This window comes from Camelus ferus, chromosome 3 (genome assembly GCF_009834535.1).
Source record: "Camelus ferus isolate YT-003-E chromosome 3, BCGSAC_Cfer_1.0, whole genome shotgun sequence".
NCBI classification, from domain to species: Eukaryota; Metazoa; Chordata; class Mammalia; order Artiodactyla; family Camelidae; genus Camelus; species Camelus ferus.
Window position 1 is genome coordinate 44731102 of NC_045698.1, and position 27398 is coordinate 44758499.

At 39.2% G+C, this 27398-nt stretch overlaps 1 protein-coding gene across 19 annotated transcripts in view; it reads left to right on the forward strand.

Moving 5' to 3' along the window:
- MAST4 (microtubule associated serine/threonine kinase family member 4) overlaps positions 1–27398 on the forward strand; it is a 516475-nt gene that overhangs the window by 392326 nt on the left and 96751 nt on the right. For all 19 annotated transcript variants that reach the window (XR_004317247.1, XR_004317246.1, XM_032473373.1 and 16 more), the window contains one exon: positions 19618–19706. Coding sequence is in view for 16 of the 19 variants with exons in the window: in XM_032473373.1 (XP_032329264.1) it covers positions 19618–19706 (89 nt within the window). In the remaining 3 variants the exon portion in view is untranslated. The remainder of the gene's footprint in view (positions 1–19617; positions 19707–27398) is intronic.

The window sequence follows — 27398 nt, forward strand, 5'->3', positions numbered from 1 at the left end:
CAGCTTTTACAGTGAAAATTACTTTCCTTATAGCTTCAACTGGTGCTTCAGGGCTTGCTGATAATATTTGACTACTTTTATACAAAGTATGCATGAGGCTACCTAACTCATTAAGTGCTAGAAAAAATAACACTGATGTCCATCGGGTGGAATCTTTCCAAGTAGGGGCAATATTTTTTCCTGTGTGAAGAAAAGCATTTACTTTCATCTGTGGGTGATCTCCCACTAGAGTAAAATATACACATTATCTCAACAGACTTGTTTCAGTGTACATTCCTGGTGGATGGAGACCATCAGTCTCCATGGTATGTACGTCCCATCCAGGTGTCCTCTGCAGGGACGGAGAAACTGTCGGCTCTCTGGCTGCTCCAGCAGAAAGCAATGGGCATGGCCGAGAATAGATGGCGGAGGAGGGTCATCTCTTGTCACTTCTTTAACCTGATTTATTGCTCTTGAATTTTTTAATAAGGGCATATTTTAAGTTCTGTCTGGGGACTGAGAGCTCTGATCATTCATGCAGTGAACTTTGAATAAGTTGGAGAGATTGGCTGGACCCTATTATCATAATGGATGGTGACTATTTGACATTTACAATGGTATGCTCCATTTGCACTAAAATAAATGAATTTGTATTTAAAAATAATTTACCAGTATGGTTTACTGTCAAACCCAAAAGAGAGGTTATTTGCATTCAAAGTTAAAAGCTGAAAAACTGCAATGCAGACTTAGTGAGGATTTGTTGAATATGTTAATTGGCGGAACCCCACTTAAACCTGACTGTATCCATCTGTTTGCTGGAGAAAGAACGGGAATCACCTCACTCTCCTGTGCCTACAGCCAAAGCTGTTAGGTGTTCTAAATACATGAGGATTTTTATTAAGTGCATTTCACTTGTCAGGCCTGTTGACCTTCCTGCCTACTGATGTGTTTCTAGGTTAGAATGGCGGTTTTCCCCGACGAGTCAGTTTTAACTCCCCGTCTTTCGTTAAGAGTACTGATTTGTCCAGCTCTGCCAGGTGGAGAATTAGCTCACTGGTAGCCTTTGCTGCCCACAATCCATGTGGAAATGAGTCAGTGGAAAATTCACTTACTCATCATGACCTACTTCTGTCACTTGCGTGGTAGGTGTGCTTATTTGTCAAAAGCTGTCTGTCCCCTTCCAGAAACTCCTGTTTCAGTGCAACTTTACGCTTTAGCCTGTAGGTTCCTTTATGATATTTACAGTTGCTTAAATCTGTCTATCAAATTATTCTGTGGTACATGCGGTCCATTTTAGATTCAGCCCTGGAGGCCAGGGGTCCAGCCTGACTTTGTGTAGGGCTCAGTGTATCCTGACCCACCATCTCTGCTTTCCAATGAAGACTCTTGGCTTCTGAGGAGAAACTGTAAAATGGTAATTTTCACTAATTTAAGAAAGGAAGGTTTATCAGGTCAGGGTTTATTGTGATCAAACTCCTCACACCCTCATTTTGAGCAACACTTTTCTCATTTTTATTAGCTTAGTCTTAAAGGTTATCCATTCATTCAACAATGTTTAATCGAGTGTATCTTTCTGCCAGGTATTGGACTAGGGTCACAAAAAGAATAAGATGCCTACCTGCAAGGAGTTTACAATCCCTAGTAGAAGAGCACAAGGAGTTAATTTTAAAACCAGTTTTAAACACCATTTTAAATGTGGAGAAGTGTGGAACATTCCACACCAAGATCAAAATGAGGATTACTTTTTGCCTAACTTTGTTACTCTTGGTATTATCTTGTCCCTCTCAACCAGAGGGCATACTTGTTCCACACAGTCATATATGTTGGTATGTGAAATGGTTATTTACCATAGAACTTGATGTAAATGTGAAGGGATTTATTGAGAATAATGGAGTTCTAAACTCCAGAAAAAGAAAGTGATGTGCATTATATAATACATTTTATTAAGCACAGCTACTCACATATACCTATGCAGAGCAACTGCAAAGAATACATAGGAGCACAGACTTACTGCTGTTTATTTCATGTCCAGCATTGTACAGGCCTCAGAGCATTAGAAGTGATAGACCATATTTACAGGTTAAACAAGATAAATTTCAATTCAGCATTATTTAAGACAATCATTGTGTGTCTTAGAATATTATATAAATATTCTTCGCCCTGGTCTAACCATATTTACAGATGCTCAGATTAGGAATGAATAGTCCTACTTAAAGTGAATGCATAGAAGAGATAAACCAGAAATCAGTATTTGATGAGCAGAACGGTATTCTTTTTGAAGCCTATCTCATTCTTGGCAATTAGTTCTGTGAACAACTCACCCTTAAAAAAAAGAAACTCCTGCTGACTTGATAGCACTTTTTAAAAAGGGGCAGCTATTAACATTAAAATAACAAAGTAGAGTTTTGTTCTCTGCTGATGGTTGGAGTTGTGAGCATTGCTTAGAGTCTTAATTTTTTGTGCTTTTTTTCAAATTGTTACCGATACCTCTCCCTTTTGGGGAGAGTGCAGACAGAAAAATCCTAGGATCAGGCTGAGCTAGTTTGCCGTGCTATATTGCAACATAGACATGGTATTATATTCCAGAAAATGTTCTGTGCTTTTCCACCAAAACACAGAAGCTTCTGGTCAAAGTCATAAGCGAAGCAGTCAATTCTAAAGCAGCTGAGTGATAATAATGCCGCCTCAAAGGTGTGCGGTGCCCTAGGAATTCTGTCACATTAGGATGATCTTGATTTTACAATATGATGAACTGATTAACTTTGACTCTGCTGTGGGAAGACAGTCTGCCTGTGTTCATTTTTCCATTACAGTTGTCACCTTTCTCTTTGTTTTTGCAACCGTTTTCTGGGATAAGCAAAATAAGTTTGTTTCAAGGAAAGTACCAGTTTCTTGTCAAATACTATGACATTCTCATCTACATGCATTGGCCATCTGGAGTGGCATATAAACAGTGACGTCTAAGAACAGGTTTTTACGCTCTTTGGCCTTTCTTTGTAGCTGTAACCCTGTTTATTTATTTAGTTCTCAGTGAAAGAGGCTCTTTCATTGGCAGTTGACTCCTCACACCAAACCACATTTCCAACAAGAGATTAGAGCATTAAGCCCCAGTTGGCCAGTGACTTAAGTGTACAATGTCTTATCTGGCTTTGTGCCATCTCTTCATTTAGACCAACTTACCTAAAAGGCTTACATCTTTTGTTGTGGTGTCATCACAGGCCACACCTAGAGAATTGAGGGGTTTTCCTGAGAGTTTATTCAGATATTTTCTGCTAAGCTGCCTGTAGGTAAGGTACTGAACAAGCAGCATATCCTTTCTGGGCCCTGAAGTCCTAACATGATTGAAATGCTCTGTGTTACTCCAAAAGCGTGGCATTTCTCCAACCTTCGGAGGAGGCTCAGGAGAGAAATGGATGGGGTCCATGCCCAGTGATACTTGTTGGCATTTGGGTGAGGCTTAGGGATTACCTAACAATGATTGCAAAACTACAAGGTCCCTCCTTCCTCCCTCTGATGCTGGGTTCCCAATTTACATTTTCCCCCCTTTCAGTTCTGTGGCCCCAAGTAAGAAATACGTGACCTTCCTGAAATCTTGGGCTTTGTAATAACAGATGATTCGTTCCACGTGACTAATCCCAATACTGGGAACTTTATGCTTTCTTAACGTGTAACAGTATGATTCTAGTTAGCTTCGGCGTTGCAGCTTCAACTTTGCACGTTTTCTGCAAATTGAATGTGAGACACTTTATATTTCAATGCAATATGGTAATCACCACCTGAATATAAATTCAGTAATTAAAGCTCTGCAAGGAGTGAATATATTTAACAGTAAGTGCCGGGAAGAGATGGTGTCTGTAGAGTTCTCTATTATTTTAGAGTAGCTGGTTATGTCTACCACTATAAGAATATGTGTGTTCTCCGTGGATGTTCTAAAAAGATAGTCTCTACTTATGAGTGTATTCTTGTAACTCCAGGGGGCAAATATATAAACAAAAGTTTCCTCTGCAGGACTGCTAGTTTCCAGGGAACCACTGAGTTGACCACATTCACTTGCAAACCTCTGCAACTCCGGGGTTATATGTGGGGCTTTTATTGGCAGTTTAAGTCAAGGAGACTTGATTCCCTTTGGCTTTGCTATTTGTTGAGCTGACCAAGCCTGCCGAAGTCTAGCTGGGTCCTCCCCACATCATTAATAACTATTAGAATTGGGCCTGGCCCAGCCTTGATTAACGCCACTGTGACTACACAGCCAGCAGCCACTGGATTGTAATTAAAGGGGTGCAGACAATTTCTTTCATTAGCAACCTGTGCGGTCAACATTCCGGGCTTTGTTTCTGTTCTCATGTTTTAAATCAGGTTCTGAGGAAGGCTGAGCTTTTGCTAAAACAGTAAAACTACATTTATTAATGATTTTCTGAGAGAGACAGCTTGCTGGTATTTTGGGTTACTGTGAATTAAGACTGGGTGGTACTTCCCAGCTGAGGCAAGGTGTATTGTTTTACTACTGTAGCTGTTTTTTTTTTTGAATCACTTTATTGAGGTAGGGTTGACACATAAGAAGTTGTTCATATTTAATGCATACAACTTGATGAGTTTGGAGAGAAGTGTACACCCATGACACCATCACCACAAGCAGTGTCATGCTGTGGCTGCTTGATGCAGCCTTTCTGATATGTTCAGGTGCTGTGGAAACCAGCAATTGCTTCCTACTCACCTGAGTTACTTCTCTCCCAGGCCCAGGTGAAATGAGACCTGTTCTGAGCTGGGATGTGGGCACCCCAGGCTACTACAGCAGGCAAGAGCATCTCTTACCAGCACTGGTGAAGCGAGCATGGCTCCTGTTCTTAACTCTGTCACTGTGCACCCCTAGGGGTGGACACAGGTCCTGACCACTCACACAGCCAGACACGCCACTGGACACCTGTGCCTTCTCCCATCTCCACCTGCCCGGTCTCAGGGCAGCTCACCTCGTCTTCCAGACTGGGCAGCTCCTCCTCTCCCATCCCCAGCAGGCTCTCCTGTCCTTGGGGAGGGGCCTGGTGAGACTTGCCTTCTGGCTCCCTCCTAACTTTTGCCTCCACTATTGAAACCAAGACCTATTAAAGAGCTTCTAAGGCCCAGGAGCCCAGACTCTGAACACAAGGACCTTTTGGAATGAGGGAAGGAAACATACTTTTCATTCTCCTCCAGTGGAAAGAATACCACACACTAATATCTCCGTGAATGACCCTGTCACGGGACACTTTGTCATCACTCACTCGCTCGCTCCATTCCTCCTGGGAATCACATCCATTTTCTTTGTAACACGCACATATTTTTCCAGATTCAGGGATTACAGGATTCATGGTTAAATGTTTTTGTAAACCAGAGCACAAGCACATGCACACACACACATACACACTTGCTTATCCGCCTGTATTCCTGCCTCCGAGAAGTAATCACCATGATGGTTGGTGTATGTTTCCTCCCAGTCCATTTTCTTTGCCTTCTGTATATTGTAAGCATGTTTGATATCAAGCTTCGGACTCTACGCTTTTCACCTTTGTCTTTGTAGGTAAGCACTTTGGGACTAATATCCCACCTGGTGGTGGTAGCATAGTTTATTTAACCACTTCATTCAGGGTTTTTAGGAGAACAAGTCTGATCATTTGTTCTACATCACCCTTTGTTCTCTGTCAGCTCAGGAAAAGGTCCAGAAAGGGGTGTGTGTATGAGGTAGGGTGTGGGGCAGTAAATCGGTTTGATTAGAAGCAAAAAAATTTCCAGAGAGAGGAAGGAGTTAATTCTAGGTGGTTGTTAGTGATCTTAAATCAGAAAGAGAAAGCAAAATACCACATAATATCACTCATATGTGAAATCTTAAAAAAAAAAAAAAGGACACCATGAACTCATCAACTCATCTACAAAACAGAAATAGACTCACAGACTTAGTAAACAATCTTATGGTTATTGGGGAAAGGGGGTGGGAAGGGATAAACTTGGGAGTTTGATATTTACAAATGTTAGCCACTATATATAAAAATAAAAATTTTTAAAAAGTTTCTTCTGTATAGCACAGGGAACTATGTTCAATGTCTTATAATAACCTCTAATGGGAAAAAAAAAACATGTAAACGACTATATACATGACTGGGGCATTGTGCTGTACACCAGAGACTGACACATTGTAACTGACTATACTTCAATTAAAAAATAAAACTAAATTTTAAAAAAAGAGAGAAAAGTGAGTGGGTGAGCGGAGAGGCTTTGTTGGCGGTTCCACCTCTGCGATTCCCAGGGGGACAGACAGTCCTCGGTCAGCCTCGGTCCCTGGACCTCTTGGGGCCACCTTTTCTTCCCTCAGTTCTGGACTTTTTCGTCATTCAGTGTCAGGCTAGTGTGACTCAGGCAGAACTAGATCCTTATTGTGGGGTAGATCTTTTAAAAAATATATTTCATTTAGTACGTGAAAAGGATTTGGAGTACAGAATGACCAAAAAATGAGCTATCTCAAGAAAAAGCAGCCAACCCTATTTCTAGTCCTGAGTCTTATCAATTTTTAAAAAACATTTTAAAAGGAATAGGGAAGTAGTTTTCTTCATTTCTCTACAAATTGATTAACTCTCTCATAGATGAGTTAGAGATTAATCTTGTTGAGGTAAAATCATAAGTTGCATGAGGAGGTAGAAAACTAATCAAAGTTCTTTTTCTAAAAGGAAGTTTTAACAGTTGAAAAATGACTCATCTCTGAAGTGAGGCTGTGACGCTGAGGGCCAGGAGAATTGGGGGGATATAGTTATCAGTTGTAATTAATATGCCTTTAGTTCTTCCTAATGATGGTGCCAGCCCATTGCTAGTATTTTTTTTTTTTCAACTAAAGCACAAACATTAATTACTGGTTCTACCGGTAGTTAATGTAATTAAATAATTTGAAAACCTTTTTGTAGATGGAATGATATGTTTTAGTTTAACAATGTATTATGGATACATTTACACAATCTTCCTGGGACCTCCCCTGCCCACTCATTTCATAGTTTATATTTCTCAGTGATAAAATTATCCCCATGTTAATAGTCTTCATTTTCTATAGTGCTTACTTGAGAAAATGGCCTTCACCTGACTAAGACAGGAACAATTTGCCTACCCGGATATTGAAACCTTTAACAGTTGCATTTCTAATTTAGGTGGTTATATGTTTATTTCATTTTGGTCTTTAGTCTTTTTTTTTTTTTTTTTTTTTAATGTGACTGCCTAGTTTCTATCAAACCTTGAGTAGGTCAGTTTTTTTTTTTCCCTGTCCTCTCAGATACATAATGTCACCTAACTAAATAAAGGAGCTATTTAAAAACTCAGGGAAATGTCTCCCTCCCCACATTTCCTGGTTGCAAACTCATAAGCACATCTTCTTTTGGGTCCTGGTGCCTGTCCTCCCTCTTCCTGGGGCAGAAATACTCTTTAAAAACTCCTGGGGGATTTTTGGAGTAATAAAAGCTGCACATGAGAAAAACAAGAAACAAGAAAAACAAGAAAACCAAGCTGATGGTGGTATTGTTGGAGGGAGGGAGGAGGAGATTACTTTGTCCTGTGAAACCGTTCATCACCAGGGGCTGGTTGCTAATTTGTAGAAAGATGATAGGACCTATGGCCTACCACTTAGCTGCTTGCTTTTACACTATTTTATTGATACTTTCAGATGCAAAAATACACAACTGAAGTGTTTGTGTTACTTTTTTTTTTTTTAAGTATAATGAGAAACGATTTTTGTCCTTTGGAGAACATAGCATCACGGTTTTGGTATGCTATTCTTGAGGCAGGTTGGTTAACAGCACAATGTGGTCTTCCTCCTTACTGCACAATGTGGTCTTCCTCCTTACTGTATCATTGTGTGAGTTCAGAAGCTTTGGGGCTTGCTGTAATAAACAGTCAGTGTAGCTAATACCTAAAGACCCGGGCATAAAACACGCTTTGTTATATAAGCAAACGCTACAATTTTATGATTATACTGTGAATGAACATATGATGTGACCACAAAGCCAAAGGAATGACTCAGTTGGTAGTTATTGACAGATTGCCTTTTCAAGAGGGTTTAGCTGCATTGTTGTTTTCATATATATTTTGTTCTTTCAGTAGGGTTTAGGGTCTATTTAGAAAAGTAATAAGCAAAAGTAGCCAGGGGAAGATTTCATACGCATTTCTTTCATCGTGTCAGTGATGTGTTTTCAGTAAGTTCAAGTGTCTTAATTCTCGTCCTGATGTGCAATTTAATTTCACGGAGGCAAGTTCCTTTGGGTCCTTTTCAATTTGGAAATTGCACACAGTAGGGTACCAGCTCTCTATACCATTGAATTTCAGCTTAGAAATGTTTTCATGTGAAGGTCAGGGTTCCGTAACTTGAATAAACAGGAACCCAAGAACAGAAAGAACAGGAGCTCTCTGAGTCACTGCAGGGAGTGCAGAATGAGCCGAGGTGGGATGCCCAGTGAGTGTGTGAAGAGGCGGAGTGTGTGTTGTTCTGGAGCTCAGGGTGCTTACTAATAAGGGCCAGATTCCAGGATCCGGACGAATGAGGTCACCTCTTTGCACACAAGGCTGGCCCTGTGAGAAAGTGGTGGCCATGCCCATAAGAGGCAGGCCAGGGATGTGAAGGTGAGTGAAGCCAGCACTAAGCCTTTCCTTAGGAACTGACGCTTTTGTGCCTCCCTCTCTCTGCCCTGTCTGAACTCCTGCCAGAGTTTTGCTGTAATTCACACCACTGAGTACAACGTCTTTGCACAGACATATTCTCATGCGTGCTGTCTTAGAGTCTGGGAGGTCCTCAGGGAGCAAGAATGGGGGACGGTATCAGACTAGAGGAATGACGTCTGGAAAGAATAAGTAAGGTTTGGGGTCACAAGTTTAGAGAAGTTGTCAATATGTAGATTTTATAATGTTGCATTTGTTGTATTTTGAGATACATCATTTGTAAATATTTCTTTAAAAAAAAAAAACTTCCTGCGGGGATGAGGGTATAGCTCAAGTGGTAGAGCACATGCTTACAGTACAGGAGGTCCTGAGTTCAATCCCCAGTACCTCCTTGAAAAATAAATAAGTAAACCTAGTTACCTCTCCCACCAAAAATAAAATCTGTTTTAAAAAAACTTTTCTCAATAACACAGTCAATAAATACGCTTTAGATTTTCTGATGGTCAAATTTGCTTCCTGATACCACACTGATTTGTGTATAGGACCAGAATTCTGAGAGAAATTACAGGCAGAAAAATCAACATTATGGGGCTTAGGCTCTTCAAAGTTCTTATTCTTTGCCTTGTATTTTAACCAAATAGTTCCAAGCACGGGCTCTGAAGGCACACTGCCCGAGTTGGGATTCCAGCTCTACCACTTACTAGCTGTGTGATCTTAGGCAAATTTCTGAACTTCTCAGTCAGAAGTTCATGCCTATAAGATGTGGATAAAAATAAGTCCTACCTGATAGGATTCTCATGCAAATTAAACCATTACTTGGTGTGTATTAAAAAAACACTTAGTGAAAGTTAGCAGCTGATTTTTTGTTATTCGTGTTATTCATATTTGGACAGACCTCTCCAAGAAGTAGTCAGAAGGTGGTTTGGGGAGCGTGGTCACAGAGCAAGACACGCTGGATGACTTAAATAACTCCTGGCATTGGGCAGAGGTGATGCAGATGGTTTTGACAGTTGATCTGAAACTTCGCCGTCTGTGTTGGGTGCGGTCTCCTGCATGTCTCTTCACCTTGAGGTTGCCAGTTTGAAGCCCTTGGATGAACACTTGAACTTGTGGTTCTTCAGCTTTTGTTTTTCTGTTTCTCAAGCCAACCAGTTGCCCTTCTTGTTGTGACATGCTTTCTATAACTGTGTTAATATTTACATTTACTGTCAAGTCTGCTGCCTTAGAACCAGCCACTTTAGCTCTTGCATAATTCATTGTATTGATTTTAGAAGTTAATTCTCTGGGCAGTCTCAGTCTCATACTTCTTGTTCCAAGATCCTTGAGGGAAAGCCTTCGTGTAACATTCTACGTAGGAAAACATAGTATGCATGAAAGAGTGTATGCAAGAAAGAAACACCAAACTGTTTCCTCTTGACGTTTAATATTTATGAAGCCCTTGCTGTGCTGGGCACTATGATCATTTCTTCACATGCATTATCTCATTTCATCTCTCCTTAGCCCTCTGAGGTACTTCATATTCTTACTCCTATACTACAGATCAGTAAATCGAGGCTTAAGGAATTTTAAAACAGACTGGCCAGTGTTAAGTCCTTGTATTGTATAGCTGTACTCCTCTAAGAAATAGCCAATCTGTGAAATCTTAAACAGAATTGTCTTTTCCTTTGTGGAGTGTATAATGTATTCACATAAGATACAGTTAAATGTATTTCTGTGTCTAATGAGGAGATTTCTAACTTTGAATGTGCCCCAGTTGTGGGAGCCACATGTCCTCCCTTCCTAGGTCCCATTTGCTGCTCATCGGTGGTGCTGCCGCGGCAGTCAGTACATCATCTTCCAGAGCTAAAACTCTGTTACTCAGCCCACAAATGGCAAGAGCAAGGAGCATTCATTACCCAGTCTGAATACTGAGCAATTTAAAGACCAGCATCTCCTGGTATTGCCCCAGCCCTCCTGTCTTTAGAACCAGAATTGGTTCCTTGTGGCCAATTTCATCTTTGCAAAATGAGAGACTGACTAAGAAAACATCAGTGGATGCAAATGAGAAAAAGGAAAGACATCTGTCAAGTTAATTAAGGGAAAGCATTCCTTTGACCTCTTTTTTTTTTTTTTTCCTGTGCTTTTCACCAAGGTGGGCTATTCTTCCCTCCTTAGAGGGCTGCTTCCTTGTTGTTGGGCACAAATAGTAGGGGACTAAATGCTGAAGTGTGGGACGAACACACGACTAATTTTAATATCCATTTGGCAGTTTTCCTGTTGTTTCTCCATTTAGGAAACATTTTCTTCTACTTGTGCCCATTATCACAGCTTTGACATTCATGTCATTAGCAGAATGTCGTTTTGCAAGATTCTGAATTGGGCACAGCTAGCAACAAAACATACTGCACAGAAAGATGATGGCTTTTTGCCACACGACTTTTCCTCACAGAAAAGAACAAAGTGAGCTGTGCTGTCGGCTTTCCATGTGTGTATGTTTGTGTTCTGACTGCGGAGGCACAGGAATCGGGGACAGTTCACTCGTGGGCAAAGCGTTCGGCCAAATCGCTGTAAATGCAAAACGCTTTGGAGTTGGAAGGGTGTTAAATAGTCACGCTGTTCGTTCTGAGCTTGACATAAATTTCTGTTGAGTGTCAGAAAAGAAGAGCCGTGGTTGTGGAAGTAAACTCCCCCTTCCTCTTTGTGGGTCAGAACGGAACAGCCCCTGGGTCCTCGGAATCCCAAAGAGGGGACAGACCCTTGGATTTTTTTATAGGTCTTCCTGAGCTTTGTAGCTAAATTACCCTACTAGAATAAAATACATCCACCAAATTGTTTCTAAGTGTAGGAAGTTACACTGAAGTTTAATTTCTGTGTGGGGAAGCCTGGAATGGGTAAAACAGCATCACATCAGCTGTGTATATGTTCACATAAGATTTGAATATAAGAAAATCTTCCAGTTCAGCTTTGTAAAGCTGATGGCTCTTTCTTTAAAGCAATGAAGTAGGAGATAATAGGTACAGAAGAAAGAAGTCAATAGTAAAATTTTTTAGAGTATTTTCAGAAAGGCAGATCGGAACATTAGATTTAAGTGGTTGTGTTTACTCTGGTTTGTTGCTGCCTTCACTTTCTTAGGTTGTTTTTTTTTTAAGTTGTGTTTGCTTGACACTGGCCAACTGGGAAAAAGCCAATGCTATTGAATTAAATTGATTAAAAGTAATTTTTATCATTGGACTTGGAACTCGGCTTTCTGCTACTTAGAAAAAAATGTATCAGGTGGTGACTTCTATCCGTATTGAGTATGAAGCAGGGAATTTTTAAAAAATGTGTCCCACACATCCCCTCACCCCCACAACACAAACACACTCTTAAAGTCGAGATTCAGAAAAACATTAGTTTGTGTTTTGTTTATTTTTCCTTGACTCCCAAACTTGTCTGTAGACTTACCTTTGATCCCTGACCACATCTGCCCTGAGAACAAGGGCAGATGTGTGTCGCTCACCTAGGTGTCTGACCCTTTACCCAGTTATAAAATTGGGGCCACCGCCTCCATCCCTCCCTCAGCTGACTCGCTGCTACTTTGATAGCCCAGCCGGAGGTCGCCCGGCCAGGTGACAGCAGCCCTTTAGCCTTGCAGGACCCATTAGACCACAGTTTTGAATGACTCCACACAATGTTCTGGCCAGATCAGCCTTTGGAGCTGTTTGCCAAGACACAGCACATGCCCTTCAACTCTTAAATCAGAATTAATGACCTTGCCTTCGCAACGCTTTCTCCACACCCTCGTCTCCAGTACAAACAGTCTTCATTGTGTGGCTTTGGTGCGGGGTTTGAGCTCTCATGCTCTGCGTGACTAATCAGAAGTCCAGAATTCATCTCATCACTGACTGTTCCAGCCCTTAAGTGTCTTCATTCAAATAGATGACCTGTCCTGTTGTGTTAGAATTCCTGGGGGACAGCAGGCTAGCTGCCTCCTATGGTGCATGTTGCTAAAAAAGTGAACAGGTATTTAGACCCTTCTCATTTTAATTACGTTCTACTTCTAACGTTTTCAGCAGTTGGACTTACCTGCTACTATAAATCCCACATTATTACCAGCTCCTCTTCAGCTTTGAACATTGTGTTATGGCATTCTTTGAATTCCACTGATTATCCCATTGTGATTTTATTCAGAATGACATGTATGTAGGTTTTCTCAGTAAGATGTTTTACACTATATAAAGCTGTCAGCTCTTTGTGTTTTCTTTTATGTATACCCTTGATCAAGCTAGTAGAATTAGACTATGATATAATACCTTGGATCAGTTTAGTCTTATAAATTATTTTATGTTTGTCTTCCAGGTTAAATTAGAAACTTCTTAAAGTCAGGAAACCTACTTAATTAGTCATTCAAAAATATTTACTGAATCTCTATTGAAGTCATGTTTATTTTCTGTGCTTTTCTGGGTATCCACCAAGATTCACCATGATGCAAAATATAATCTTTGTACCCCCTCCTAGGTTGTAAGCTCCAGGCGGAATCCCTGATTATACTTCCTGAATGAATGAGTGACCACAGAATGGATGCTCTGCTTGCCTGGGTCACTGTGGTACAACGTGGTGAACGTCAGGCCCCATCAGTCCCATGCTTAATACATGACCTCAGAGCTCACCACGTCAGCCACGTAGAAATAGCTGTGTTCACATATCTTACTTCGACATAGCCACAAAATGGAGTAACTAAGAAGAAATAGGTCTTTAAAAATGTCTGTGTCACACAGATCCCTGAGATTGAGGGGTTATTTAGGGAAGACCTGTGAAATGGAGGGGCAATTTGCCATGCTTAGTGTGCACTATAAAATGCTACTGCTTATTAGTTATGAAAATATGTTTCAAAGCTGACTGGGATTTTAGCTCATACTTAAGGCAGCAACAGAATTTTGTTTGGACCTCACTGCCAGAGTCTGCCTTAGAATACAGATTATCTGTGAATGAATCTTAACTCTTCTTTTATATTTTAAACATTTTGAGTGTTTTCTTCATTTTCTTATTCGCCAGAGTACTATGTACATAGAAATAGACATTTCCTAAATATTTCTTGTATTGAATAACATCTTGTGAATATCTGTATGTTCAGCCATCTCTCTCTTCCTTTATAAAGACAGAAAATTGGGCCAGACCTCACACTGTGGGCTTAACTTAATGGACTAGATGTATTTCCAAGAAGTACTATATGCAGTAATATATGTATTTTTCTATTGATTTTCCTCAGAATTTTTGAAAGCTTAGAGACTTATACCTTCCTCTAGGTGTGTAATTAGCCTGAAGTTTTTTGCTCCTGGGTAAAAACAGTAGGAGCAATCACTCATTTCCATTATAATTAATGCCTTTAAAAAGCAGTTGTTCTACTAATGGAAAAATTAAGTTCAAGTATCAAGCCGATAATATCGATACTAAGCCTTCATAATAACATACCCTGGGTACGTGTGAACTAGGCCATTCTACTGATGTAAATATGCAGAGGCCTGAAGCTCTCTGCTTGGCAGGGGCCGCAACCCCAGCACCTGCTTTCCCCAGTGTTTGCAAGGCTGTGTAAAGGCGTGTGGACAGCCATAATGCTTGCATTGAATCTTGGGGAGATTTTTTGCATAAATTTTTAAAATAAAGTACTATATTGTAGAGTCAAGTCACAGGAGATGTGAATGTACCAGACAGGCACGTTCACTTAACTTCCTAACCAGTCTCCCTCCTTCCTCCTTCAGTGATTTCCATCTAGCAGCCAGAAGAATTCTCTTAAAGCAAAACTCAGATCATGTTTAAAAACTTCCAGCGGCTTCCCTTTTCACCCAGACTAAAAGCCAGTCTCTGTCCTGTGGCCTGTGAGCTGCCACAGAGGTGCCCCCCGTCCTCTGTCCACTGTCCCCTGTGTGCTTACCTCTGGCTCGCTCCACTCCTGCCACACTGGCCTGCTTGCTGGTCCTGGAGCACCCCTGCCTCAGGGCCTTTGCTCTTGCTGAAAGCACACTCCTTGATTCTTGTGGTCTTACTCACACATCACCTCCCCAGTGCGGCCTTTCCTAACTGCCTATTTAAAATTGATTTCCTACATCCATGCTCCCTGTCCTTCTCTGTGCATCATGTTTCTCCATCACCTTCTATCATACTGCAAATTTTACTAGTTTATTTTGTTAATTCTGCTTCCTCCCCTAGAGTGTAGGTCCCTAAAGGACAGCAAATATCAAATATCCTAATGTGTATTAGGGACTCAAAAAGTAATTTGTTGAGTGAATTAATGGAAGCCTGGGTGGATCCCTGATTTCATGGGCCACAGGAAAGACATTGGCAGTGTCTTAACTTCAAGTGAGTAACAATATGTCATGGAGATAGGACTATGAATGCTTTGTTCTCTAGTTGCCTTCTAAGGAGGATGAGTGCTTACCCAGCAGGCTATCAGGTGTGGCCTTGTTGTGTTGTACCAGAAAAGGGGTAGAGCTGTTGACTTGAAGAAGCCTGGAGGAAGGGTACAGTGATTTACATATGAAAGACAAAAAAGTTATTTCTGGAGAAGACAATCGTATGAAGACAGACTTGGAGAGAAGGGCAAGGCAGCATCTGAAGAAATTAAGACTTTGGGGGAGAAATGTCCAGAGAAGATTGTAAGGAAGATTTGCTTTAGGTGGCATGATATAATTTTTCTTTCAAGTACAGCCTCAAAGATTCTTTTCAAAGCTTTTGCAATCAGATTTGCAAATACATAGAGGCCTAGGTATTTAATGTGTGCTAAGAGAAAAAGATGTCCATGATATATATAATTTTAGTGCATTTAAGAACCCTAAAATTTGCTTCAAATGAATAATCTAAGAAAAGGCATGAATTAAACGCATATTTATGTTGCCATGGTTAAATCTCAAAAATACAACGTGGAGTGAAAAAAGTTACAGAATATCTATAATGTAAAGTGTGTGCTAAAATGTAATTTATCAAAAAAGTCAAAAATGTGACTGTCATACAAATATAAAATAAACATGTCAAAGATTTTATTTAACTTATTAATTAGTAAGAGAGCAGTAAGAGATTTTGAAAATCAGACATATATATGCACTAGGAATGATGAAATTAAATTTAATAGTAGATGCAAAGCTAGTTAGTATCTCACAGGACAGTGATAGTAAATGTTTGAGGTCATCTCTTTATGGGTGAATATTAATTGTGTCTATACTAGACAAAATTCGTTTACATGATTATGGACAAGAATCACTTATATTACTACTAGTTCTCTACAGTGTAACTCCAACCCTGACCGAGTTTTAAAATGGCCTAGTCATTAGAAAGAAAGTAACAGGTATACGCTTTTATAGAATCAGATAATCCCAGAGGTCGGGGGAGGGGGCGTCTACTGCCTTACAAGCCATGGAAAGGAAAGCCATTCATCTCTTTTACACAATTTTAAGTCTTCATCAGTTTTTCCTGATATGTGATACCAGTGGTGAAAATGTAGACACAAACACAAATGTGGGTGGATCTTTCCAGGGAGGAACCCAAGGAATGAAATAAAAAGAAATGCTCACTTGGCATCATCAGCCCCTGTCCTAATCCATAGTTTATCTTTGCCTTTGTCTCAAGTAGTGAATGACTGTCTTCTTGGACTAAATTCAGATTTTGCAAGTAAAGAATCTGTGCCATGTGTCACGTTTGCAAGAACAAACTGAGCATGTCATCCACAGACACTGTCCCCATATGTTTCTTCAACTGGGTGTCCTGGGGAGGAGGAGGTGCTTTATGGGTGGTGGGTATTCCTGGGTATGGCTTTCAGGACCAACCCCGGGCAGGGTGGATGGCTTCCATTTCTTCTTAAAGAATGAAGCTGGAAGATTGCTTTTTGGGGCTGGAGAGCTGAAACTTGACTTGATAACTATTCTTCAGTTTCATTTTTGCAATCAAATACCTCTAAGGTTCCTATGGCTGAACTGGAGATAACTCTTGACAAACTCAAGTGCTTAGACGAGGATAGATGTTCAAGTTCAGAGACTCCTGCTATGGTAGAAATTATGTTCCTGTTTTACCTGGTAGGATGGCACTTGTTTTTTCCTTGGGAGACACAGCTTGAGAAGAAGCAAAGCTGATCCAATTTAGTGATGCTGGAGGAAAGAAAAGGGACCTTGATTTTGCTCAAGTGGCAATGTTTCTACTGTTTCATCATGTTATGGGTTAAATGACTGTGGTGTGATCACCACCACCTTGGTAGCCAGCCTCACACTTAGTAGCCATAAGTTTCTCCTCTCATCGGCAGAAAAGAGTGTGATACCCAGATGTAAACATAATGACCACAGAGGGCAGCTCAGCATGTTGCACCAGTGTCATTATTAACGTGGGCAGTGCCAGGTGCTGGGGCAGTCTAGGTATAAATACTCATAGGTCCTGCCCATTCGGAGTTTTCTTGCTGTGGAGTTAAATGCAGATTTTGACTCATTTGTTGGCAACCAGGTACCTAGAGTAGTAAGATTAGATGACTCTCAGAGATACCAGAAGTACATGGTAATGAGATTGTGTGACCATCCCTCCCATCAAATTTTGAAAACTCACCTACAGAATATCTCAGTAGGGTCCCAGTATTTTAACATTATTTGTATATATATATCAAACACAACATTGTAAACTGACTATACTTCAATAAAAATATATTAATGAAAATCTAGGTATTTTAAGGTTAAATATATATAAAATATGCTCCTTTACCCTTAGGAATGTTAGCGACAAATAAATTCATTTGTGAGGCCAAGACTCTACTTCATGAGTGCAGAGATTTGTGTACACATGTAAATCTCTTTAATATTAAGAGATAAATGTAATACTAAGTTTGTTCCTATTTTTTATTTTATATTGTTATATTTTTCTATCGATCAAACAAGTGTATTCCATTTTTAAATTTTATTCAGGTAGTTCTTTTTGAGTTTTTTTTTAATTGCACTTTTAAAATCAGTACTTTCCCACCCTTTTTTGGTAGATTTTAAATACCTGATCCAGTTGTGAGAATTTTCTGTGTTCTTCTTTTTTTTAAGTAGAAATTGTTGGCTACTTATTTTGCTTGTTATAGTAATGTATTAGTCATTCTATAAGTTTCTTAGGGAAATTCAATTAAAAATGTTTTTAAGAAATATTATTTTCTAAATTTTAGCTTTCAGTCAGCATTTCACTGATATCCCTATGCAAGATATTAATTAGGTTATTCTTTCTACTGATACCTATTTCTTATTCATTTGATTTATATATATAAACATTAATAATTGAATGTCAAGAGAAAATTTTTGTAAGTGATTTAAATCAGATACTAAGTATAAAAAATGCAACTAGCCATTTTTGTGAAAGTTAACCTGTATTTCAGTTAGTTTGCTAAAATTAACAAATAACTTTGCTGAGAGTTCCAGGATATAAATCTATCATTTATAATTTCTTTTATTAACATCAGCAAGTGGATAGATTTATTATTTCTGTATTAAAATGAGAAGAGACATTAATTTGAATTAACACTAAATATGTTGTACAGCATTTTTTTAATCACACTATCTGACTTAATGACTATGAATTTAATAGGTCAAATTCAGTTCTTGATAGATGAGTTGATAATACCACAATCCATCTTCATAATTAAGTATCAAAGGTCTATTCTTCTTCAACAACTTCTTTAAGGCTGAGTAAACATGATCTTAATTAAACTCACAGATAATACTAGGGGATGTTTATTGCTCCAGTAAGGAAAATAAAAAGATGTAGCCTGACCTTAAGAAATTATGAATACGGGAATGCTGACAAAAGTTAATCAGCAGCAGATATTTAAGAGACGGGGTTCGTCCCGAGTCAATTTTGCTGAAAGAAATTTGGTTTGGTTTTGAAATGTGTTATTTGAATAGTATTTAGAAATATTCGTTTTTAAATATTTTATATAAACTCTCAAATATATCCACTATATGTTATTTAGAAGTTAGGGGACAAGCCCTGTTTCAAGAATGCTGTAACAGGTACATTCTGAATTAAGAAGACATTACAATAAATCTTTAGTGGTGGCTGAGGGCCACCCAGGTGTTGGAGGATGACGTCACAGTGCCCTGAACCTTGTGATGGGTGAATGGTTTTTATTACCCTTCTCTAACCACTATACTGATTACGAAGTGCCAATCTGTACTGAAGAAAAGCAAATGAAAAAGAGGACAATATCCACTTCACCATCAACCAGCTTTGTATTTGTGCTGTTCTTTGAGCCTTGTGAAAGTTACTTTGGAGTCAAATTATCTATTTTATAGCTTTCTACTAGCAAAAACAGTACAAAATAGTTATCCTGTACCCACTTGTAGCGAATTATTTCTACTCTGGGTACCAGGATAAAAACAGTAGGTAACATGCCTGTGAGAAAAGGCCTTCGTTGTTATTTTAACACAGACTAGAATGTTTTTATGATTCCAGAATATCTACCTTAGTAAGGAATTTGAATGCAGTATGAAGATGAAAAATGAATGAGTAGTGAAATACATTTATCATAGGCATCAGCTGTTCTATCGACAAAAGGCCCAACTATGAAATTTGTCTAAATAATTAGATTTTTAATTAGTGCATCATTGTAAAATTAATGTCATTGCGCTTCATTGCTTGTAATTTTGTATTAGAATTTTTATGTCAACATAGATGCTACCTGTGGTTTGCTGATTTGAATCCTTAATTTATCACTTGTGTGTGTGGCACGTTTACATATTTGCAGTCAAGAGCCGAAAGAAGGCATTTGATTATGGCTTCACTGGTGGTGAGGAATATTAATGGTGTGACATACTATATGAATACATTATATTGTCTAATATTTGGAAAACAGCCACCCTTCAAATTTTAGTCAGTGCATATTGACTTGAAAAATTTTAGAAATAGCATGAGCAGATAGATTGTTCAGCCTTGGCTATGCCTACTTTGAACGTACGTGAACAGTGTTGATACTAGATGGTCTCTTTTTTAAAGCTGTTTTTCCTTTCCTTTTGGCAGTTGCCGGACCAGCAACCGCAAAAGCTTGATAGGCAATGGACAGTCGCCAGCGCTGCCTCGGCCCCACTCACCTCTCTCTGCTCATGCAGGTAACGAATCACCCTTTCGTGAGTTTTGTTTTACTTCTTTTTGCTAATTTTTAAAAATAATCCAAGCATTTTGAAATGTAGATGTGTCTCCACATCTTTGCTATCTTGGTTTCCCTATTGCTTTATCACCAAGTTGTTCTTCCTGATGAGTCAGCCGAACCTGACCCTCTCTTTCAGCGCTCGGACTCTGAAATGGAGACATCCTTCTTGTGTGGAATCCTATTCCCATTATTTTTTTTCTCAATGTCTAAATTTGTGGATGATGCAAGACATGATCCCACGGTAGGATTTTCTTTGGGAAACATGGACATGAGAAATCACATGCGGAGGATTAGTGTTATGAACTTCTAACTTCTCCACTGGGAAGCCAGGAACCAGAGACAGATTAACAAAAGAAAGAAGACCATTTATTTAATATACATTTTTACAGGACATAGGAGCCTTCATAAGGAAATGAAAACCCAAAGAAATGGTTAGATCTGACTGTTTTTATGGTAGTTTGATGAACAGTGGGGAGTTGGACCAAGAGGTATAGGACAAAGGTGAGTTAATTGTAGGCACCTGGGAGAAACTTAGCAAGGCCTGTTTGTTCAGATTCTCCTGTCCCTTGTCTTCAGAGATAAGAAGGTTCCTTTCCTCCAGGTATGGGGAGGGTACTTCTAGATTTTATGAAGTTTTTATGACCAGCTTTCATGGCAGGTCAGAAAGCCCTTACACACTTGCTGTTTCTCAAATCCCTTCACCATAAAATACTTAATATGCCAGTGTGCCATAGCTTGGTGTCTTGTGTCCTGAACTGCATCATAACTGCTCAGTATTTTTCTCCCAAAAGTTGAACTTAACCATTGTATATATTAGCTATTACAAACAGTGTTGATGTGAGCAGTCTAGAACATGTCTTCTCTTGTTAGTGTGCAAGACTTTATCTAAAGTTTTACCTGGCAGTGGCATATATATCTCATCTATGCATCCAAAACCATTGTGGAGACAATAAATATTCAAGAGATGAGACCCTTGGCCTTAAGAATTGATTAGAAGGATGGTAGAACCATATTACAAAAACGATGCGATGAAGACGGCTTTGTATTTTCTTTTTTTTTAATTCTATCCAAAATGGTGCAGAGAAGAGAAAGGTTAATTCCAATCAGGAAAGCTTGGGTGAGATTGGAGGAGCCAATTGCTTACAATGTTGAAAGATGTGTCAGACTTTGGTTGGTAGAAATGGGTGAGAGAAGAGGAACTCCCAGCGTGTGGCTAGCGTGCGGGGTGGGTATGCTTGATTGCACGAGAACACAATGGTGAAAAGAGAGATGAAGGTCAGAGAGTAGAATGAATTTGGACTTGGAATGCCTTTCACCGATTTGAGGAGGATCTGTTTTAGGAAGATGTGCTCAGGACCATGGAGGATGATGGGCTGGCAGAGGAGTGATGAAGCGTGACCTCAGTTGCACTCCTGTGAAAACTCACGTGATTGGCTTTCCAATGGTGTAGACTTTCTATTTAGAATGAAGGTGTGACTCTTCCCAGAGAAAACAATCCTTTTGCTCAGGGAGGCTCTCCAATTGGGAGTGGAAGTTATTCTAGACATGTTTGGGGACAAAATGGGAGAGAGAGAGTTGCCTCTTTGGAATGAAATTTTGTTTTCCTCCTAGTAATAATGGTAAAGCAAAAAAGGCAAAAGATAAATTGATAAAATTATGATACTGTAGTAAGACCACTAAAGCCCAGAAATGCTACTTCTGGGCAACGCTTTAGAGAAATTCCTGCACATATATACAAGAAAACATGTTCTAGACTGCTCATAGTAGCATTGTTTGTAGCAGCTAAGCATTTGAAGCAACCCAAATATCTGTCAGTTGGCAAATGGATAAATGAATTGTGGCATAATCATCCACGGAACTCTGTGCACATAGCAAAGGAACCAGCTTTCAGAGATAATGCTGGGTAACAAAAACAAGTTGCAAAAGAATCTTAAACCATTCATAGAAGGTTAACGTGGTGCTCCATGCAGTGTTTTGTTTAGGGATACAAACACATACACACACTCATATGAATATGTATGTATCTGTACATACACGTTTGTAGTAAGAATATAAAGGAAAGTATGATCATTTTAAAGACCTATTTCATGATAGTGGTTGCCTTGGAGAAGGTGTGGGGGTATAATTGTGGAGACGGGTAACAGCTGGTAATACGTATGCAAAGCTGAATGATGAGTTTGGAGATTGATCCTGCACCATTGTTGTAATTGTCAGAGCTGACCGGAGGATGAAGCAAGGCCAAACACTTTACTCAGGGGATGAATTATATCTTTGTTTTATCTTTTTATCCCCTCCAGCAGGGCACCCAGCAGTAAATGTAGGTGCTAAGTATAGGATAAATTTTATTTCTTACATATGAACCAGTAGTGATTAAAAGAATTTATTCCTCCTCCTCTCCGTAGCGTTCTGTAGTACTTGCATCAGACTTCATGTGCCCGTTGATTAGTCTTTTATTGCCATGATTTCCTTCAGTTTTCATGTTGAGATTAAAGGAAATGTGGTTAAGGCTTTAATGATCCTTTTAATTATTTTTCTCTTCTCTACATAGAATTCTTTTTCCTTCAGACATAATTTTGTGTTTGATCAGGGGAGTGGGCTGAGGGAAGCCTGTCTTTCAGGTTCCGAGAGCATTTTTCCTTCTATTTTGGAGCCAACAGGTTGTTACGCCCTCAGAAGCTGTAGAAGAGTCTGTCAGACTTTTGGTGACAAATGGCATTTCACACAGTCTCCTAGGCTCCTACTTCTGTATAAAAGGAGAAAATGTAAATTAGACACAAAACCCATCCTCACGTCTTGATAAAGTGAAATGGCTTCTCACTCACCCTGGTGCCTCTTACCTCTTGCTGTCGCTATGTTCTCTAGTGTGGATGGTGTACAGAGGCCAGGAGACATTCTAGATGCCTCCATCAAAACAGGAGAAGGAAAACCTGCCTTCTCTCGGAGCTTCATCAACCACAGAGATAAAGCTGCACTTCCTGTTCTTGTTAGGTAGGGATTATGTGAGTCAGGCCACTCACCACTGACACATGGATTTATACCCATCGGATGAATCTGTACAGATGAGAACATTAGTTTATTTGTGTAGATATGTCAGCAGGGTGCTGAGGAAGAAGAGACACTGGCATTGTGTTCTAGAGCTTATCTGCACAGCCAGAACAGTGTTGACAGCCAGGGATTCCTAAAAGAACCACGTATAGGACAGTCCCATTAAAACAAAAGAAAGGCAAAAAAATCACAGGCTCCTAGTTCCAGGGAGATTCTAAGCATGAAATGTAATTCAGAAGCCCCAAAGGAAAAGACTAGTGTATCTCTCCTAAAATGAAAAATTATGTATAATAAACAAAATCAAAAGAAAACAAACTGTGAAAAATACTTTTATGCCCATAACTGACAAACACTTGATTGCCTTCATACACAAAGGGCTTGTGTAAATCGATACGAAAATGGTGAGTGCACCGGGAGAAAAATGGGCAAAAGATGTAAAAGACGTGTTACAGAAAAAAAATAAAATTGGCTAACAAAAACATAGGAAATGGTGATTTGTTGCAATCATAAGTGAAATGTGAGCCAGAATAATGAGACAGTATTGTTCACCTCGCATGCTGTCAAAAATGTCTTAAAATTGATAGGATCCAAAGAGAAGCAGTTCCTCTCACATCATGTGGTGATGTGAATTGATACAACCCTTGTGGTTAGTTTGCAGTACTGGTTACAATTTCAGTTACATTTACCCTTTGGCCCAGCAAATCCATCTCTAGGAATTTACTTGACTGAATAATAGAAAATAATAAGCCTGGCATTGCTTATAACTAGCAAATGGAAAATTAAGTTGTTACCATCTTATTCTTTAACGTGTCCTTCAGTCAAGGGCTGGTTTAGTAGAAAATAATTCAGGTATGTAATCCAAGACTCCATATTTGTTATAAAGAATGAGATGGGCTTTTATGTTCTAATATTAGAAAGATGCCCACAATAGACTGTTCAGTGAAAAAACTCATTGTGTAATTTTATATGTGTTTGTGTTTTAGAATGCATATACACATACATACATACATACTTGTATATTCATACATATTCATAGGAAATTTTTGGAAAGAGAAAGGAGAAACTTAGCAGTGTTTATCTTTGGAGAATAGGAAGGTAGGGAAATTAAGATGTAATAAAACAAGGCTGTAAAAATAAAACCAGTAAAAAAAAAAAAAAAAAGAAATACCTGCACAGTTCTCTATTTCTATGCAATAAATTACCAAAAATGTAGTGACTTAAAACAATATCCATTTATGATCTTAAAGTTCTATAGAAGTCTAGGTAGGTTTGACCTCAGGGGGGGCTCTCAAATTATCACAAGGCTAAAATCAAAGAAAGGTAGAAAAGATAAGCTGCTAGTTCTATAGGAACCCTCACCTGGTTTTTCTGCTCTGGGTATCTTAAGGCCAAAATCAAAGTGTCACCAGTTGACCTCCGAAAAAAAACAAAAGAGCTAGTTATTTTATCAGCAAAATGAGTTTATCTGGAAATAGCAGAGAGCTGTAATTTGGGACTAGCAAACTAAAGCAAACCATAGGTAAGTTTAAAAAAAAAATAAAAGAGGCTTTTATGGAGGGAAAGAGAAAGTTGGAGGGGAGTCCAGAGTGGTGGTGGCTTCTCATTGGCTGGGCTGTTGCTGGGCTAGGAGAAATTCTTCTTTCCCCCTGCTGGGGTCTGAGTGGTAGTGTGTAAGAACTCCCCCTTCAGGACTTCCCCCACTCCATTTAAAATGGGGCTTCCTTTATTTATGTTTACTTTGGGCTGGGCTCTAACTTGGATACTGGTAAAGAATCTACTTCCAAGTTCATGCATGTTGTGGACAGATTCAGATCCTTGTGGTCGTAGGACTAAGATCCCCATTTTACCCTAGTTGTCAATGGGAGGCTGCCCTCCTCCATCTTCAAGCCTGCAGTGGCACATCCAAGCATTCTCATGCTTCACATTTCTAACTTGTCCTGACAACAGTCAAAGAAAATTCTTTATCTTAAAGGGCTTATCTGATTGGGGCAGGCCGACTCAAATAAGCTCTGTATATTAAGGCCAGCTGATCTGGGACTTTACTTACGTCTGCAAAATCCCTTCCTCTTAGTACCTAGATGAGTGCTTCAATAACTAGGGGACAGGAACCTGAGGGGACCATTTTTAAATTCTGCCTACCATAATAATACATTGATACTATATTTTGATTCAGATGGTTAAGTATGAGCTGTAAAAGTGATACTTACCGAGGATGAGCCACAGAGCTAGATGTAGAAAAATAACTGAGACCTACTGACTCCAAGCTTTTACAGTCCTAAGATCAAATGTTGCTCCATTGGTCAAAATTCCTAACCTTTTGCGTCTTCAAAAATTGTTTTACTAGAAATTTGCAGCTAGTTTCTTAGATTCATTTATACAAGGGTTTCTGGAAGAAAAAAATGGAAAGAAGTCTCACTTTACTATTGTACAACTCTGGGAATTTAATTAAAGACAGGAAATACTCTTAAACCTCTAAGTACACATAACCTATTAAGGTTAGTATCTACTTGGGAAAACTTTCCTAAATTACTGTCTATCTATCTGTAATATATAGGGACTTTATTTCTGAAGAATTAGTCACCACTGTGTTTGCTGCTCTGTTCACCAAGCCTCTCTTCAAAGTACAGCTGAGCTAAAGAAGGCCCATAGAGGTGAAAATAATCAGAGAACTGGAGAGGTTATATGAACAATACAACTCCAAGTAGAAACTTAGAAAACTCAGAAAAGTACTGGGTAGGCACATGGGGGTTGGGCAAGAAAACACCCCAAATCCCACTCTTCAAAACACCCTGTGAACATTTTGATGTGCATTCCTTCATTATTTTTCCTGCTCCCCACATCTACCCTTAGGGCATTGGCTTAACAAACACAGCCCAGAGCATAAATTAAGGTGGTTTCCAAGTAGAAACTATGAGACATTGTATTCTTTTTTTTCAAAAAGTTTTTATTATTTCAGAAAACTGTGAGGACCTTCCTCTTTGAAACTTGTGTGGGACTTTCTTTTTGAGCCACACATTGGATTCACCACATTACAACTTGCTCTCCTTGCAATTGTGCTTGATCAGTTGTTCTCATTCATCAGATGTAAAGCAGAACAGGATGAGGATAAAAGACGATGGATTTACAGGCGTGCTGATGCAAAGAATTGAAAGTTAATGGTCTGGCAATGAAATAGAGATAGGGAAAAAATAAGCAAGGTGGGCTAATGAATTCGAAGAAGGCAATCTGGGATGGAGCAGGATTAGTAAACCTTCCAGGGTGCCAGAGACATACGTGACAGCATCCCTGATTTTGGCAAGGAATTTCATAATAACCCGCTCTCCCGAGAATGCCAACCGTAAGCCTGGAAGAAATGTAGCTGGGCAGCAAGGGATTTAGCAAAACCTGAAATTTTGGCTCTCGGTGCCAACCAAGTCCTTAATCTGCTCACTGACGCCAAATGACTCCATGCCATTGTAAAGGTGTGACAAAATCTCACAAGAAATTTTGCAGGCTCTGTTCCTAGGACTCTGATCTTCAAAGCTGATATGGTTAAAAAATAAAATGTGAAATTCTGATTGCAACAAGCAAGCTGATAATTGGTAGAAAAATCTGGAAAATTATATGGAAATATAAATCCCCCTTAAACATACTACCCAGGGATAACCCCGGTCAACATTTTATTGTATCACTTGTCTTTTTTTCCTCTATGTATTGTGTGTGTGTATGTGTATGTCTATACATGTGACTGAAATGCATGTGTTGAAACTTTTTATTTTACTCCATTCCTGCCAACACTAATGTTACAGCTTTTCAGGTTCTGTTGTTATAAGCCAAACATAATATCATAGTGCTTTTCCCAATTTTATTGAGATATTATTGACATGTAACATTGTATTTAAGATGTTGAACATAGTGATTTATATATCTATATACACACACACATGCACATATATATATATTCTCACGTAGTTACACTTTTTTTCTTGTGAGAACTTTTAAGATTGACTCTACATACTGTATGTACTCTGCTCTGTACACAATACAGTATTGTTAACTGTAGTCCCCATGCTGTCCAAACATCCCCAGAACTTAATCAGATTTCTTAATCTAGCGTGTGTGTCCATGCTGTATGATTTCACAATGCATCTGTTTCTGTGATTTCAAGTAGTTCATAAGTCAGTTTCTCTGAATTATGGAGAATACATCTTTCTTATTCCATATTGCACCCACAGTTTTATTTTTTAATCCTTAGCCTTTGTGTAATTGCCAATTGTTGGCTTAAGTAATGACACATCTTGCCCTTCCTGCTTAAGGAAAAGGATGATAAAATCAGATGAACTGACGTCAGTCATTGTGTTTTCCTAGTTTGGGGTATGGCTTTGTGTTGAGTCACTTATCGAGGGTATAGACCAGCATCATTAGTATTTGTTAATTCCTTCTGCAGCTCCGTCTGCCCTGTGAACTGCATTTATCATTTTGGTCCTTTGAGAAGAACGTAGAATTTACATGCCTGTTCCTAATAATAATCTAATAACTGGCATCTTTCATATTCCCCCAGTCTCTAAGTGTGGAATTTAATTAGAATGGCCTTTGATTTAGCTTTTTGGTTTCTCCTTTATTATAA